General features: G+C 42.6%; 1 protein-coding gene across 4 annotated transcripts in view; it reads left to right on the top strand.

Annotated features, from left to right (window-relative positions):
* jph2.L (junctophilin 2 L homeolog) overlaps nucleotides 1-17,842 on the top strand; it is a 46,224-nt gene that overhangs the window by 3,153 nt on the left and 25,229 nt on the right. For 2 of the 4 annotated variants that reach the window (XM_018234898.2, XM_041575807.1), the window contains exons 3-4: nucleotides 7,881-8,889; nucleotides 16,096-16,876. In XM_018234898.2, coding sequence (XP_018090387.1) covers nucleotides 8,511-8,889; nucleotides 16,096-16,876 — 1,160 coding nt within the window. In that variant the 5' untranslated portion in view covers nucleotides 7,881-8,510. The remainder of the gene's footprint in view (nucleotides 1-7,880; nucleotides 8,890-16,095; nucleotides 16,877-17,842) is intronic. The other 2 variants (XM_041575806.1, XM_041575808.1) reach the window with 2 other exon arrangements.

Below are 17,842 nucleotides of genomic sequence, written 5' to 3'. Positions count from 1 at the left end.
ATTGTTTTGCTATTAGAAAAAGATCAAATAAGGATTTAAAGGAGAAGAAAATTCCCTGGGTGAAAAAACCCTCCCCTGTGTTGCCCCCCTCCCTCCTGGCCTACCTGTCCCGCTGGGCAAATGCCCCTAACTTGTTACTCATCCCTCTGCGCAGGTCCATTCCACGGAGTTCACAGGCGCAATCTTCTCCCAATCGGTTTTTCGTGACTTTTAGCGCATGCGCAGTAGATCCGTACCGGTAAAATGCTCCTACTGCGCATGCGCCAAAAACGCCGGTTAAAGCAGGAGGAAGACTGCTTGGGAGAAGATGGCGCCTGTGAACTCCGTGGACTGGACCTGCGCAGAGGGGTGAGTAACAAGTTAGGGGCATTTGCCCGGCGGGACAGGTAGGCCAGGAGGGAGGGGGGGCAACACAGGGCAGGGGGGAGGGATTTTTGTGCCCAGGGGGTTTCCTTCTCCTTTAAAGGAGAAGGAAACCCAGTCGGCGCAAAAACCCTCCCGTGTGTTTGCAGACCCTCGCTCCTCCTCCCTGGCCTACCCGGGCAACACACGGGAGGGGGGGAGGGTTTTTGCGCCGACTAGGTTTCCTTCTCCTTTAAGCACATGGGCAGATTCGGGGAGATTTAATCTAATCGCCTCTTCTGCGGGGCGACAATCTCCCCGAACTGCCTGACTGCTGCCTGCTATAATGACAAAACGTCAGCGCCAATGCACTTGCAGCGATTCGATTTCCGAAGTTGCCTCACGAGGGAATCAAAGTGCCGTGAGTGCATTGGCACTGGCGTTTTGTCATTATAGCAGGTAGGGGGAAGGCAGGTCAGGGAGATTGTCGCCCCACAGAAGGAGGAGATTAGTTACCAGGCGACTAAATCTCCCTGAATCTGCCCGTGTGCTTAAACCCTTAAAGCATGTAACTGCATCATTACCTAATGATAATGACGCGGTTGTTACATGCTTTTATGTAATCTTTTTCTAATAGCAAAACAATAAAGGAGAAACTTTTTTTTAAAGGAGGTGCAGTCCACACTTTTTCTCTAATCTTTAATTATATCTTAGTTGGGATCAAGTACTGGATACTGTTTTATCATTACAACGAAATAGCAAATCCATTTTAAACATTTGGATAAAATGGAGTCTATGGGAGACAGCCTTTCCGTAATTTGGAGCTTTCTGGATAACTGGTTGCCGGATAACGGAAGCCATACTGTACTTGATACGTTCAGCTGCAGTACCATATTGTAGCCAGAAGGAGGAGCTGTGCTCTGTTACAGCTAATATTAGCAAATGAGTACACAGGGCTGATATAAGATGCAGACTCAGCCCCTCCAGACCAAGCAGTTAATTGACGTGTGTAGATCAGGTAGCTATGGGACAGGTTTAAATAAAGGACCCAGTTGATTGAGGACTGTGGGTCCGCAGTATGATCCTGTAGTGCAAGATTGGGACAGTCCAATTTGGCCTAATGTGTGGGTGACCAAACTGGGCATAAATGTTGTCAAATAAGATCTCGGTGTGTATGGTGAGCATGTTCCCCCTACTCAACTGGCTCAGTACAGAACCCATTGACCATGTATCGGCTAGATATTTATTGGGCAAGGACCACATTGACGTGACCCTTCTCCTGATCTCCATAAACCCGTAGTAGGATCCATTAGTTGGAGTTGCGACCAAACAATTGTATCAGCATCTAAGGCTGGAATCAAGGGGGGTACCCGCGAAATACTCCAAAAACAGTTGGGTTTTAGCTAGGGATGCACTGAATCCAGGATTCGGCCGAATCCTTCTGCCTGGCCGAACCAAATCCAATTCTTAATTTACATATGCAAATTAGGGGTGGCAGGGTAATCACTTTTGCGAAGGATTGGTGGGTTCGGTCTAATCCAAAATAGTGAATTTGGTGCATCCCTAGTTTCGGCATAAAGTTCCCAAGTCCATGACCATGGGGGCAATCGGCAGGTAACCTTCATATGTACCTGGCTAAGGTAAGGGAATGGGCCTTCCCCTGGGAATATTGCAAATTTGTGGCGTCACTTCTGATTTCATGAACCTGGGACGGAAGTTATCTATTTGTGTACTGACCCTGGGTGAGGGGACATATTTGGTGGCAGGTTATGGGTCTGGGTTGGCACAGATCTGCCCAATTGGTTTCTACGTGGTGTGAATTTTTTGCCTCCCTACTGTGTCCTGTAGCTTTAAAAAAGGCAAATGCACCTGTACTCATTTTATATTTGAACCCAAAAGCACCAGTGAGTACTGGCCGTTTCAGTAGTCCATTCTCATTAACGTGGCAGACTGTGAGAGGAAACCCAGGCAACCATGGAAAAAGAACCAAGTTCTCTAATATAGTGCCCAGAACTGAACTCACGAAGCCAGCGTAGCAAGGGTATTAACAAGTAAGATTATGGGGCAGACTTATCAAGGGTCGAATTGAAAATTAGAATTTCGAGGGTTTTTTTTATGGTCAAAACTGTCAGATTCAACTATAGAGCTATTCAAATTCGATTAGAGTTTTTTTTTTTTAAAAATTTAATTTTCAAGACTTAGCTCTCTGGCCCTTTAAGAACTTGAATTCAACTTTTCGTCACCTAAAACCTGCCGAATTGCTGTTTAAGTCAACGGGAGTAAAGGGATCAATTCTGAGTAAGGTTTATCAGAAAGGTCTATATAAATACACAGTAAACCCTCAAATTAATGCTGCTCTGAGTCCTCTGTCAAAAGAAACAGCACATTTCTTTCCTTCTATTGTGTACTCATGGGCTTCTGTATCAGACTAACTGTTTTCAGCTTAAACCTCCAGGGCTTGGGCTTGAGCATGCTCAGTTTGCTCCTTTCCCCCTGCTGTAATCTGAGCCCAGAGCTATGAGTGATCCAAGAGAGACTCAGACAGTGATGTCACACCAAGCTAATATGGCAGCTGCTATCCTAAACAAACATAGAGCTTCTAGAGCTGTTTACTCAGGTATGGTAAAGCATTCTGCAGAATAAATATAGTGTTATAGCTTGCACTATTGTGGATAATCTATCGGCAATAAACTGCTTTACTTCTCCTTTAATGCCGTATTTTCTAACTTGCCTTTTTTATGAGTAGGGGATTTTGCAGTCCAATATTAATTATATTTGACCAGGTTTATGGGATGTGGTGATTTTATGTGCCCAGTAGAGACTGGAAGCTTTTAGACCTCTGAGGAATCCAGTCACTAATTTAGACTGTAGCGCAGTAACCGTTAGGGTCACATTACATTCCCCTTTGCTTTTGGAAGTAATCTGTCCCCTCTCCGGTTTCACAACTAGATTAAAGAACGCGTCGAACCAGCAGAATCGATGGTAAAATGCCCCCAAGGCAACCCGACATCTGCTCAATGCGTTTACAGTTTCCTCCCAGGAATACACGTCCGTACTGGGGATTATTTTATTCTGGGGTCAATTCATATTGGGACTGGCTGAATAATGTGATCCCTTATGAAGATATACACCTGGGAGTTGGAATCATGAACTCACCTGTACCAGGAATGAGGGTTTATTTGTGCCCTGGGTACCCCTGGAACTATAGCAGGGTGACTGTTACCCCAATGTTTCTATATATCTGTAACCTTGTTATGAGCTAAGGGGGCCCAGACTGAAGGCCAGTTATGGAGAGATTTGGGGTGAGTGCTTATTTGTGCCCTGGGTACCCCTGGAACTATAGCAGGGTGACTGTTACCCCAATGTTTCTATAGTTCTGTAACCTTGTTATGAGCTAAGGGGGCCCAGCCTGAAGGCCAGTTGGGGGAGATTTGGGGTGAGAGCTTATCTGTGCCCTGGGTACCCCTGGAACTATAGCAGAGTGACTGTTACCCCAATGTTTCTATATATCTTTAACCTTGTTATGAGCTAAGGGGGCCCAGCCTAAAGGTTAGTTAGGGGGGGGGTTTGGGGTGAGTGTTTATTTGTGCCCTGGATACCCCTGGAACTATAGCAGGGTGACTGTTACCCCAATGTTTCTATATATCTGTAACCTTGTTATGAGCTAAGGGGGCCCAGCCTGAAGGTCAGTTAGGGGGATATTTGGGGTGAGTGCTTATTTGTGCCCTGGGTACCCCTGGAATTATAGCAGGGTGACTGTTACCCCAATGTTTCTATATATCTGTAACCTTGTTATGAGCTAAGGGGGCCCAGCCTGAAGGTCAGTTAGGGGGGGATTTGGGGTGAGTGCTTATTTGTGCCCTGGGTACCCCTGGAATTATAGCAGGGTGACTGTTACCCCAATGTTTCTATATATCTGTAACCTTGTTATGAGCTAAGGGGGCCCAGTCTGAAGGCCAGTTAGGGGGAGATTTGGGGTGGGTGCTTATTTGTGCCCTGGGTACCCCTGGAACTATAGCAGGGTGACTGTTACCCCAATGTTTCTATAGTTCTGTAACCTTGTTATGAGCTAAGGGGGCCCAGCCTGAAGGCCAGTTGGGGGAGATTTGGGGTGAGAGCTTATCTGTGCCCTGGGTACCCCTGGAACTATAGCAGGGTGACTGTTACCCCAATGTTTCTATATATCTGTAACCTTGTTATGAGCTAAGGGGGCCCAGCCTGAAGGCCAGTTAGGGGGAGATTTGGTGTGAGTGCTTCTGGTACCCTGGGTACCCCTGGAACTATAGCAGGGTGACTGTTACCCCAATGTTTCTATATATCTGTAACCTTGTTATGAGCTAAGGGGGCCCAGTCTGAAGGCCAGTTAGGGGGAGATTTGGGGTGAGTGCTTATTTGTGCCCTGGGTACCCCTGGAATTATAGCAGGGTGACTGTTACCCCAATGTTTCTATATATCTGTAACCTTGTTATGAGCTAAGGGGAGCCCAGCCTGAAGGTCAGTTAGGGGGAGATTTGGGGTGAGTGCTTATTTGTGCCCTGGGTACCCCTGGAATTATAGCAGGGTGACTGTTACCCCAATGTTTCTATATATCTGTAACCTTGTTATGAGCTAAGGGGGCCCAGCCTGAAGGTCAGTTAGGGGGGGATTTGGGGTGAGTGCTTATTTGTGCCCTGGGTACCCCTGGAATTATAGCAGGGTGACTGTTACCCCAATGTTTCTATATATCTGTAACCTTGTTATGAGCTAAGGGGGCCCAGTCTGAAGGCCAGTTAGGGGGAGATTTGGGTTGAGTGTTTATTTGTACCCTGGGTACCCCTGGAATTATAGCAGGGTGACTGTTACCCCAATGTTTCTATATATCTGTAACCTTGTTATGAGCTAAGGGGGCCCAGCCTGAAGGTCAGTTAGGGGGGGATTTGGGGTGAGTGCTTATTTGTGCCCTGGGTACCCCTGGAATTATAGCAGGGTGATAGTCAGTAGTGTTTTCCAACCTCTGGTAAAAGCACCATTTGTAGCTGAAATTGAGCCGAGTAAAACCTGCATGAGTATATAATTATTATTATTATTAATATGTTCAGTTAAAATACTTGTATTGTCAGTGTGCGGGCCGTTCTGAGCCCAGGTCATGAATAGGAATCATCAAAAGCTCCACTGAAAACAACTGAATGTGAATCGTGTAAATGCTTTTAAAGACACAAGGTGACAAAGGCAAAGTATTTGTGTAAAACCAGTAACACCTGCTTGTAGGCCAGCGAGTGTCCCATGCTCATCTGGTGACACAGACAGGAGCAGAATGTGGGACGTCACTGATTTCCCAGCAAGTACAGAGCGATTGTCAGCTGCACTGTTGTCTCTGGCTCCTGACAATGTTTTCCTAAGAGTCGTTAAGTAGAACTGCCAGACAGTGTAACAGCACAAGGATTTGATCTAGGCAGCCCTCCAGCCTTTCCATGACAAGTTTGTCTCTATTTAAAGGGACATCCCTGCAAAGGGAACCCAGTCATTAACCCACTGCAACGTCTCTCTTGGTCCTCAGAGTAATTAACCTGTGTCTATACTCGGATTTAAAGTAGGCCCAGACATTTCAGGTACACAGAGGCCCAAATTTGCCTACAGATGGGCAGTCGCCTAGTCGTATATACATACATTGTTAACTCCAAAACCTTCCACTAGATTGGATATTATTATGTACAGGTATGGGGCCTGTTATCCAGAATGCTCAGGGCCTTGGGTTTTTCTGTAATTTGGATCTTCATACCTTAAGTCTAGTAGAAAATCATATAAACATGAAATAAACCCAATAGGCTGGTTTTGCTTCCAATAAGGATTAATTATATCTTAGTTGGGATCAAGTACAAACTACTGTTTTATTATTACACTGAAAAATTAAATCATGATTTAAAATTTGGATTATTTTAATAAAATGGAGTCTATGGGACACGGCCTTTCCGTAATTCAGAGCTTTCTGGATAACGGATCCCATACTGTATTACCCTATGAACACGATCAGAAAGAAAGAATCCAATTTACAAATCCTTTATAAAGCCCATGTGCACTAGTGCTAGGTTACTAAGAGACACAAAATCATGTACCCTAGGGCTCATTCACTAAGCACTTGCGTTGGGGGCTTTATTACACTCTGCACTTTGTACTGGATTAAAAATGAGTGCTGAGGGCCCCAAGGTGGCCCTGACCTTGACATAGGGCAGATTTTAAAGGAATTAGTCAGGATAAAAACTGGGTAAATAGATAGGCTGTGCAAAATAAAAACATTTTTCTAATATAGTTAGTTAGCCAAAAATGTAATGTATAAAGGCTGGAGTGACTGGATGTGTAACATAATAGCCAGGACACTACTTCCTGCTTTGCAGCTCTCTTGCTTTCTATTGATTTGTTACCAGGCAGTAACCAATCAGAGACTTGAAGGGGGGTCACATGGGTCACAACTGTTCCTTTTGAATCTGAGCTGAATGCTGAGGATCATTTGCAAACTCACTGAACAGTTATGTCCCATGTGGGCCCCCTTATAGTCACTGACTAACTCAGAGTTAGAGAACTGAAAAGCAGGAAGTAGTGTTCTGGCTATTATGTTATACATCCAGTCACTCCAGCCTTTATACATTATATTTTTGCCTAAACATTTTTTATTTTGCACAGCCTATTTATTTACCAAGTTTTTATTTTTACACTGAACTGTTATTTTAAAAACAGGGTTCCTTGGGGGGGGGGAACATGCCAATAGTCTCTTTTGAGCACCCCGATTTCCACTGTTTAGAAGCATCAGACAAAATGCTCCATGTGTCATTAACTTGACACCAAGGGGGTTATTTATTAAACGCCAAATGCCAAAAACCTGACAAATTTGTGTTTTTTTACTTTAAAATCTGAATATTTAGTGGAAAAAAAAAATACAAATTTTTCGGGATTTATTATCCCCCTTGGATGGAAAAAGGCAAACTCCAAAAATCCGGCATCACAGACCTGCCGAGGTTGTATATTAGTCAATGGGAGAAGTCCTGAAGATATCTTGATCTGTGCTGAGTTTTGTGCAATAATCCGAAGATTTCATGGTTTTCGGGCAAAAATCTGATAAAAAAACAGAAAATTTTGTACGATTCGTTTTTTTTCCCACGATTTTTTACCGCACATTAAATTTTGATAAATAAGGGAGAAAACCCCTGTGCGGATTTGGTCGGAGTATTTTACAGAAAATAATGAGATAAATTCTGACTTTGATAAATGGGCTTCCAAATATAAAGAACGGTTAAAATGTCACAATCATTTTATATGTGAAATAAACTGTTCCACCAACAGCAGTTTTCATACCCCCCCCCCCCCCAGTCAGCCACGAGCTCTATTTTAAGTCCCCGGTTCATTCCCAGTCTGTCCCTCTACTAGTTCAGAGGGTTTTTTTTTTTAGCTGCTCAGAGAAGTATCCCGTAGAGGAGTGTTTGGATTGGACTTTATTTTTGGAACAGCTGGGATCCGATAGCCTTGTTAGGTCTGTTTTAACATTCACACAACTCCTGTCTTCACAGCCTCACTGGGGGACGGTTGTGTTTTGCCGGAGCGGGCAAAGAAAGGCTTTCTTACAGGGAAGGTTTTCATCCAAAATACCGGCATGGAACCATGAGAAGAAAAAGCAGAGTAATGCATGGAAGGGCCGCAGAGACAATTAACTCCTCTTCTCACTCTGATACAACGTAAACTAAAGAAGAAGAAACCAACCTGCCCAAAATTACCCCTCACTCCGGGATCCGGCTTTCATTTACTTTTTCTTAATGGGACTAAACCGTCCCCCAGGAATCCTTCATTAAATTATTGGGGTGTTTTTCTATCTCTTATGAAATTGCTGCTGAAATCTAGGGGAAAAAATTAGCAAAGAAAAAATAATTACGAAAAAAAAAAAACACTGATTATAAAACTTTGAAGGGTTTTAACATTAATATATTTTTCCTTTCCAAGTAATTTATTTGAAATATCGAGAGGTTTAAATATTTATATAATTTGATTCGCACCTATTATATCACTGGTTAGCGAGTTTTTTTTTTCTCCGTTGAGCAGGACTCCCGGGGAGTAAACAGTGGAATTTTCATGTTCTAATTTATTTTAAAAAGGAAAGAAAAAAAAAAAAAGTAATTTGTCGCTTGTTTGAAGAAATTGACAGAATGAGTGGAGGGAGATTTGATTTCGACGATGGAGGAGCCTACTGCGGCGGGTGGGAAGGAGGCAAAGCCCACGGGAACGGGATCTGTACGGGTCCGAAAGGGCAAGGGGAATACTCTGGTTCCTGGAATTATGGCTTTGAAGTTGTAGGGATTTACACCTGGCCCAGCGGGAACATGTTTGAAGGATACTGGTCTCAAGGTAAAAGGCATGGACTGGGGATCGAAACCAAAGGACACTGGGTGTACAAAGGTGAATGGACTCATGGATTTAAAGGACGATATGGAGTAAGGCAGAGCATGAGCAGCGGAGCAAAGTATGAGGGGACGTGGAACAACGGCCTGCAAGACGGATATGGGACGGAGACCTATGCTGATGGTGGTAAGGGAATCCTCATGTAGATTAAAATGAGTGGTTGTAGTACTGACTTGCCATAATAAGGCCTACATGTTTATCAACTTCATTAAATGTAGTAGATAAATGCAATATACGTCTATCTATCATCTATCCATCCATCATCTATCTATGTAGATACACCCGTTTCTGTGTAGGATTAATCTGTCTTCTTGGGTTGTATCCCGGCCGGTAATTTTCCAGACCAGCTGGTAAAGCTGCTCCTTAATGCCCCATGCCCTACAGTGTACCCATGTTCAACCTCCCCACCCATTGCCTTCTTGTAACACCCCATCCGTTTCCTGTGTATCCCTCTAACTTCTCACCCACTCACTGTGTACTCACCCCGTGTATCCTTTCTTGACCCCCTCCATAGTTCCCTACCCTGTATAGCCTTGTCCACTTTTAGACCAATATCCCTACACTACCTCACTGCTGTCAGGCACTATTTATTGGTTGCCGTGAGTTGCTAGTCCAAGTGCAAACATTTCTACTTTCATTACATTATTGCTCCCTTTCCTTCCCCCATGCTTTCAATAGGCCTCAATTACTAGTAACCATTCTTAAGCATTTGCACCATAGCAACCACCTTGCCTGGAGGTTCTCCAATATTTTTTTAACAGTTTTTCCTTTAGAAAAATATGCCTGATGTTGCTGGACCACAGCTTTCCCCTTACCTTGACCAGTGGTTGGTAAACTTTTTCACTACAAGTCCACTTGTACAAGATACAGCCCTTGGGCAGGGCCTACCTTAAAGTTCAAAGCTTTGACTAGGGTCCTTCTTGAAGGTTAAACCTTTGGTTGTGGTTCCCCTTGGCTCATGAAATGAATATAAATATAGGAAAATGTTGAACCAGTCAAAAGTCATTGTTTTAAAAATATATAGAACAGCAAATACATATTTAGGGCCAAATCCAACCCTAACTGACCTTTAAGCTGGGCTTTCAGGTTTTTCACCCTAACTGGCCTTCAAGCTGAGCCACCTGCCACTATTCCAACCCCAGGGAGGCCAGCTTTATAATTTGGGAAATTTTGGTTGAGGAATGTTTGGGTTGAGGTTTGCAATATCTTTGAATTATTAGAAAAATATTTTTATACTTGGGCATTAGAGAATTTTTACCTACTCTACAAGAATAAGACTTTACATCAAAATATATTATACAATTTAAACAGTGTGGGCCTTTATATAAGTATCTGGCCTCCATGTTTAATTGAGTAATTCAACTATGCGTGCCAAATATATCTATTTAGGTGGGACAGTTGGGAATAATTGACCTCCAAAGCATTGTCCTTACCACAAAGTGAGAGGTTTTTGTGTGGAATAAGCAAGGCCTAATCGGTCTTGTTTTTTTCATATTGTTTGCTCCTATCCCCATTAACCAAGATGGCAGCTGAACAAGCACACTATAGCCATTTTGTTTACTTCACAGCAGGCAACTTACGGTGGCTCGTGTACAAAAAAATGACTTCACTGCTTCAAGTATTTTCCCATGATGCTGTTTTATTTACCCAGCATGTCAGACAGTTAGTAGGAAAGCACAAGTAAGTAAGTACCCCATTAACACATTACTTGTAATTTGAGGGGTCTTTGCAGGAACTCATTGTGCTAATTCTGTGCGACTCTGGCTCATGTCTATAAGTGCCAAACATGTCAGGAGTATCCCAGATTTATATAGGGAGTTTACACTAGGCAGTAGCTGAGTAAATAACTGGGCTGGTGGGAGGTGTAACAAGACATGGGGTGGGTGGCAACTTATTGGTGGCTTTAACAACCCAACGTGTCATAGTGAGAAAGGTAAGTAACAATTCCACTCCTTGCCTGGTAATGTAGCAGGGCACTGTTTCATAAAAATCCATATGAAATTTTATCTAGAGCATTAAAGCCAACCAAAGGAGGCCTTGGAGCAGTGCTAAGGGGGCTCAGCCTAAAGGCCATTCTCCAAGAATGGGAAGAAAGGCGTTTTGATCTCTTACATACATCAAGAAAGCCCAGCTTGAAGGTTAGTTAGGGTGATATAATATGGATTTGCTGTCCTAGGTATTCTTGAAAACTATGATTGATACACCAATATTTTCCTATAATTGTACTTGATTTAGTGAGGCTCCGACAACTTCAAGTGGGACTTTAAACATTTTGACAACCACTGGTCTAGACGAATCAGTATGGCACTTCTAACATATCATTTTATGTCTATGTGCTGTTCATGCTAAGACACTCTTTGGAGAAAAATCTATCCCATAAGTTGCAGGTAACAGGTAAAGATAAAAGGAAACCCTACTGAGTAAAGGGTTATTGTTTTCCTCACCTGGAATTGGAGTCAGTGGTGAGGGAATGGGAACTGGTATCTAACATTGCTCCACATTAGTGTTAGTTGAATGCTGCACAGGCTGGATTATTTGGGTTATGTAAGAACTGGAACTGGTGCCCATGCCAAGGGACAGGATTTAAGATAGGGATCAACAAATTAGTTAATGTTGCATACATGCCCAGTGTCAGAAGAGAGGCAAGTGCCCCCAGATTTACTATTCAAGGATGTCAAAATTATGACCTCCACCCCTCCGAGCTGTTGCCCCCAAAAAACCATGCACAGCCAAAAGCTGTTTGTATACAAATATGGAGTTTTTTTATGAACCAGACAAAAAGCCCTTAGTTCAGTAACATCATGGCAAGGCTGGTTTTAAGGGGGGGGGTCTCAACTCTTGTATTTTGTTTGATGCCTGGGACAATTTAATAGGATAAGGTAAAACACTTGCCACCTTACTCTGAAACCAGCATACATTAATTGTGGATTTTATGTGTCTACATAGTAGATCTCTTTTTGATGCTAAGCAATATGGCTAAGGTATGCCAGGTATGCACGTAACTAATAACAGAAAAATAAAGTCCCAGCTTCCAGTAACTGCTAGACCTTGTGGAACAGTAGCTGTACACAGATGGTGTCAGTAGGACAAGATGGCACCATCAAAACAAGATAGTGTCCAGAAGGGCAAGATGACATCAAGAGGACAAGATAATGTCAGTAGGACAAGATGTCACCAAAAGGACAAGATGTCACCAAAAGGACAAGATGTCACCTAAAGGACAAGATGTCACCTAAAGGACAAGATGTCACCAACATGACAAGATGCCGTCAATAAGACATGATAGCACCATAGGACAAGTTAGTGTTAGTATTACAAGTTGGCATCAAGAGGACAAGATAGTATCAGATAGTATCAGTAGGACATGATGGCACCAATAGGACAAGATGGTGTCAGTAGGACATGACGGACGGCACCAACAGGACAAGTAAGTGTCAGTAGGACAAGTTGGCATTAACAGGACAAGTTAGTATCAGTAGGACAAGTTGGCATCAAGAAGACAAGATTGTGTCAATAGGACATGGCGGCACCAACAGGGCAATTTAGTGTCAGTAGGACAAGTTAGTGTCAGTAGGACAAGTTGGCATCAAGAAGACAAGATAGTGTCAATAGGACATGGCAGCACCAACAGGACAATTTAGTGTCAGTAGGACAAGTTAGTGTCAGTAGGACAAGTTGGCATCAAGAAGACAAGATAGTGTCAATAGGACATGGCAGCACCAACAGGACAATTTAGTGTCAGTAGGACAAGTTAGTGTCAGTAGGACAAGTTGGCATCAAGAAGACAAGATAGTGTCAATAGGACATGGCGGCACCAACAGGACAATTAAGTGTCAGTAGGACAAGTTGGCATCAAGAGGACAAGATAGTGTCAGTAGCACAATTTGGCATCAACACGACAAGATGGTGTCAAAAGATCAAGATGGTATCAGCAACATTTATCTGTTTTGCTTAACCTGCAACCCCTAAACCTAGGCTTTTACAATATTTCGTAGAAACAGTGTTACTGTCAGGAATGATGGTGCCCTCTACACAACTTCTGGTTATACCCCGAACTTCCTGCCCTCCCCCCGCATTTCTATTGGACCCCTGACCCCCTGATGGAACCCCTGGCAACATTGTTCTAACAAAAGCCACAGAAGAGGCAGCTGCTGCTGGGGCACCCAGGACTGGCTAATGTGCAATGTTAATATAACTGTGAAAGACAGAACATCTTCTCTAAGCTTTGATAGGGGGAATTCCTAAAAAATAGGTTTTTAACTTCTAGTTAAGATGCTAAATAAACGAATATTCCCATAGCTTTTACATAGGGAAAATTAAATAATGAGTATTCCTTGCAGATAGAAATATCCGACCAATAAAATAGTTTATTTTTTATTATTCTCACCACACAACAAAGCAACTTGTCCTTCTGCACTGAGAAACATATTTAGAATATAAGTTCAGAGTCTGCCAGCCATAGCAACAAGTGGTGTTGCCATAGCAAATTCACAGACATAAAAATGAACTTTAATCTTTGCAGTCAGTCAACACAGATATCAAATCACAAGACGGCTTATTCACGCTATCAGTTCACCGGAAATCTGCAGTTTCAGCATAAAACTGGTTTCCAATGTCGTATCGTTTATTGAGCTCGATTTTACAGTAAGAGACATAGGAGGACGGAGTGTCTGGAGACAGGGTTACAACTGTTTATTCAATATTCTCACATTAATGTAACTTTCTATGGTTGCCCAGAACATACATGGCTTGGAACAAATGCTTCTGGATCTCAATAGGTTTCAAAGCTCGGACCTAGAATGGAAATTTCCAATTAACGAATGTCCTTTTTTTATACATGGGTGAGAGCGGGGCTTATTTGCTTCAAGGACACAAAAGAACACAAGCTGGGACACCCCCAATAAAGGCATGTGTTGGAATGAAAGTAAGGTTCCTTTATTATGGACAAATAAAAGGACTAATTGGCTTTTTTGGTTGAATGAGGACATTGACTACTGAAAGCAGGTCTCTTTAAACACAAGAAGCTGGTTAAAATTTCAATGAAGAGCGTCTTCTCGCTCTAACTTAGGGAAACACTCATCAGTTAAGCAGAATTCAGATGTTTTAGCCAATAATTTTTGGTCTTAAAGTACAAAGAAATTCCCCAGTAGGCACCCATCCCCCCATCCTTTTACATTTTACCCAGAGCGAGAGAAAACTGGCCCAGGGTATTTTTTTTCTAGGTGTGGCACCAATATCTAAGCTTAGCATGCCCACAGTATATGTATTGTGATTGAGGAGACACAATCCTTATTCCAAGATCTGGGAAAAAAGCCTAGTGTCTGGAAAATTTAATTTATATGGAATACCATCAAGGCTGAAGCTCAACCACCATCTTTTATAGCACTGCCAGGGCAGTAGGCTGATTAGATTTCCAACCACAGACCCTGGCTATTCCATGTCAATTATTGGGCCTTTTTCCTAAAATTCTTTCAGCCTTGCATACAAAAGAGGATGGTGTCAACCAAAAGCCTGGCCAGGAGTTGGGAATCTACAGACCAGGCTATTCCATGCACATGGAAATTTTAGAAGTGATTCTGGGCCTTTTCCCCAAAATTCCTTCTGCATTGCACACAAACGAGGATGATGTCTCCTCAAACAAAAGCCTGGTCTGTATTTGGGAATCTACAGACCATCCTATTCCATGCACATAGAAGTGATTCTGGGCCTCATCCCCAAAATTCCTTCTGCCTTTTATTGTGGATCCACTTCTCTGGCTCTACAGGTTGATCAGAAAACCCTGAGCTACACTGCTGAACCCTAATTAGGGCAAGAGTGGTCATCGATATTTTAATTTGCAAAAAATGTTATATAAGTCTAACTGTGTTGACCCACCCCATATTAGAATAAATCAATCTCTTCCTGGTCCAGACTTGAATTGCCTGGACATTTCCCGAGGCCTTCAGGTGAGATAGATGAGGACATGGCTAGGTTGGATTAAGGGTCTGCATGATTATTTTTATTTAATATGATATGCAACTGTTCCAAAATGTTTGGAACATGTAATGTAAAGCAGGGGAAAGACTTGAAAGACTCTGTTTATTTGTTCTGCACTCCATCATTCCTGTCCTATTGTCCAAGCCGGTTCAGTAGGCAGGGTGCCAGAAGCTACACACAGAAGACACAGAGCTGGCACACTGACTAAAGAGAAAGGGGAAGTTTCTTCAAGAATATTTCCAATGCTTTCAGAACAGAAACATTTAAATGATTCAATAGGGGAATCCCACATTTCCAGTGTAGTGTTCATTCCCCTTGATGACTAAGGGAATTATTTCTGTATTTCACTAGGGTGTTTGCTCAGATACAAACCTCTTTGGTGAGTGCCTGGAAACATCTAGTTTTCTTTTTTTTTGGAAACATTAAATATAAATGTGTTGGTTCTAAATCTGATACTAGGAAGAGGTATTCCACTACAGGGTAATTACTGTATATCTATTGAGGTTTTCCACTTTAGGCTTGATAAAAGATAATTATTTTTGGATCCCCCCTCCTCTCCACACACACACACGATGAAACCGTCCATTTATCCGCATGGCATTTGAAACGGCTGAAAATATCCCACGCAAGATGGCTTAATGAACTTTAATACGAAGATGCATTTCAGACATATTTTGTTGCTGTTCCTATCCTGTTCTAAATTTTAAGTTGTTAGAATTCCAATGCTTGAATTAGCCACATGGGTTGGCCTAGCACTGATGCTATTCTAATGCTCCAAGGGGCTAGTGTTGGGAATGGTCCTGCCCATTTCAAAGGGTGCAAGATGGTGGGAAAGGTAGGCCTCTTCAACATTAATGGCATTTTATTGAAAGGCTGATATTACCAAAGTGTGTTCAGCCACAGTGCCCAACATTAGTCACCAGGATTGGACGTTCTTCTGCAGCACTTCCTTGGTGAGCACCTCAGCCTTAGTATAGAGGAGAGGGGTTAGGGCATACCCAAAATGCCAATAGACAAAAAGCCTCTGTAGAAAGTTTTTGGAAGTTGGCAAAGAATAGGGTGTCTATCAAACCTGGATAACAATATCTGGCAATTGAAGCAGACACCCACTCATATGTTAACACTAAATCAATTACATAAATAGATGTTCTTGGCCCCAAAACATTGGACTTGACCTGTTCCAAGATATATAGAAATTGCTAATTATTTAGGGTCTTACTAGGATCTTTGCATTCCTTCACCCCCCAACCACAGTGTCTGCTTCCGTTATAGTTACACCCCTGCACTAAATAAACTTAATTGTGTATGTATCGAAATATATAAATCTGTATTCATTTTAGTTGTCTGTACTTTTAGGAACATACCAGGGACAATATACAAATGGCATGCGACATGGATGTGGTGTTCGACAGAGTGTTCCCTATGGAATGGCAGCGGTGGTTCGATCCCCTTTGCGTACCTCCTTGACATCTCTACGTAGCGAGCACAGCAATGGAGCACTAGTACAACATGACAACATATCTGTTTCTCCGGATAATATTGTGGCTCCCACCATGAATCGAGGGGGCTTTGCACTCTCACTCTACGCAGACACTGAGTCCCTCAAGGGCCAGAAGAAGGGCCTTTTCCGAAGAGGATCGCTGTTGGGTAAGCTTAGAAAATCAGATTCAAAGACTTCTCTTTCCTCTCAGAGGAGCAAGCTGAGCTTCTTGAAGAGCGAAAGTGGGATGAGTTCAGCCGCAAGCGATGCCAACTCAACAGTGAGCTTTGGGGATGGCACTGAATCAGAAGAGTTTCCACCAGTCGACTCAGATATTGATGCAACCACTACTGAAGTCTACATGGGGGAGTGGAAGAACGACAAACGATCAGGGTTTGGAGTGAGTGAACGATCCAGCGGGCTGAAGTATGAAGGTGAATGGCTGGACAACCTAAGGCATGGCTACGGTTGTACCACGTTTCCAGATGGAAAGAAAGAGGAAGGGAAGTACCGGAACAATGTTTTCATAAAAGGAATGAAAAAGAGAGTAATACCTCTGAAGAGTGCAAAGATCAGGCAGAAGGTTGATAGCGCCATTGAAGGAGCGTTGAGGGCAGCGGCAATTGCCAGGCAAAAAGCAGAAATTGCAGCTTCCAGGTAAGATCTCTCTATGTTAGTCACTCAAATACTCCCAAAATGACCGGTTATCCGGAATTAGGTTACACTCGGACCATCTGTTATGTAGGTAAAGTAAATAGAGAATGCTCCTGTGTATAAATATATTGAAGACGTGGTAAACTAATTGTTGATTGCATCCAAAAATGTCATCTTTTTAATGGGTCAGATGTCTATCCATGAGGCACATATATATATATATTTGTATATTATATAACAACTCTGCATCTGGCCAGTGGTTTCATATTAAATAAGCTTGTAACAATATAGTCTACATCTAGGGGCCGATTCACCAAGGGTTGAATATCAAGGGTTAATTAACTCTCGATATTCGACTGGGAATTAAAATCCTTCGACTTCGAATATCGAAGTCGAAGGATTTTAGCGCAAATAGTTCGATCGAACGATTAAATCCTTCGATCGAACGATTAAATCCTTCGAATCGAACGATTAAATCCTTCGAATTGAACGATTCGAAGGATTTTAATCCAACGATCGAAGGAATATCCTTCGATCAAAAAAACTTAGGAAAGCCTATGGGGACCTTCCCCATAGGCTAACATTGAGTTCGGTAGGTTTTAGATGGCGAACTAGGGGGTCGAAGTTTTTTCTTAAAGAGACAGTACTTCGACTATCGAATGGTCGAATAGTCGAACGATTTTTAGTTCAAATCCTTCGAGTCGTAGTCGAAGGTCGAAGTAGCCCATTCGATGGTCGAAGTAGCCCAAAAAACACTTCGAAATTCTAAGTTTTTTTTACTTCGAATCCTTCACTCGAAGTTAGTGAATTGGCCCCTTAATCTCCAAATACTTTCAAAGCACATTTCCTAAAGTGCAAGGATATGAAGGTATAGCATTACCAAGTGGAAAAAGTAGTTCCACCAAAGACCGATCCTACTGAAATGTGCCGCAACAGGGCACAAGGGGCCAGTATAGAGGGCAGGACAGA

Source organism: Xenopus laevis, chromosome 9_10L (genome assembly GCF_017654675.1).
Source record: "Xenopus laevis strain J_2021 chromosome 9_10L, Xenopus_laevis_v10.1, whole genome shotgun sequence".
Classification (NCBI taxonomy): domain Eukaryota; kingdom Metazoa; phylum Chordata; class Amphibia; order Anura; family Pipidae; genus Xenopus; species Xenopus laevis.
Note: the sequence above shows the minus strand (reverse complement) of the source record. Positions and strands in the feature narration are given on the sequence as shown.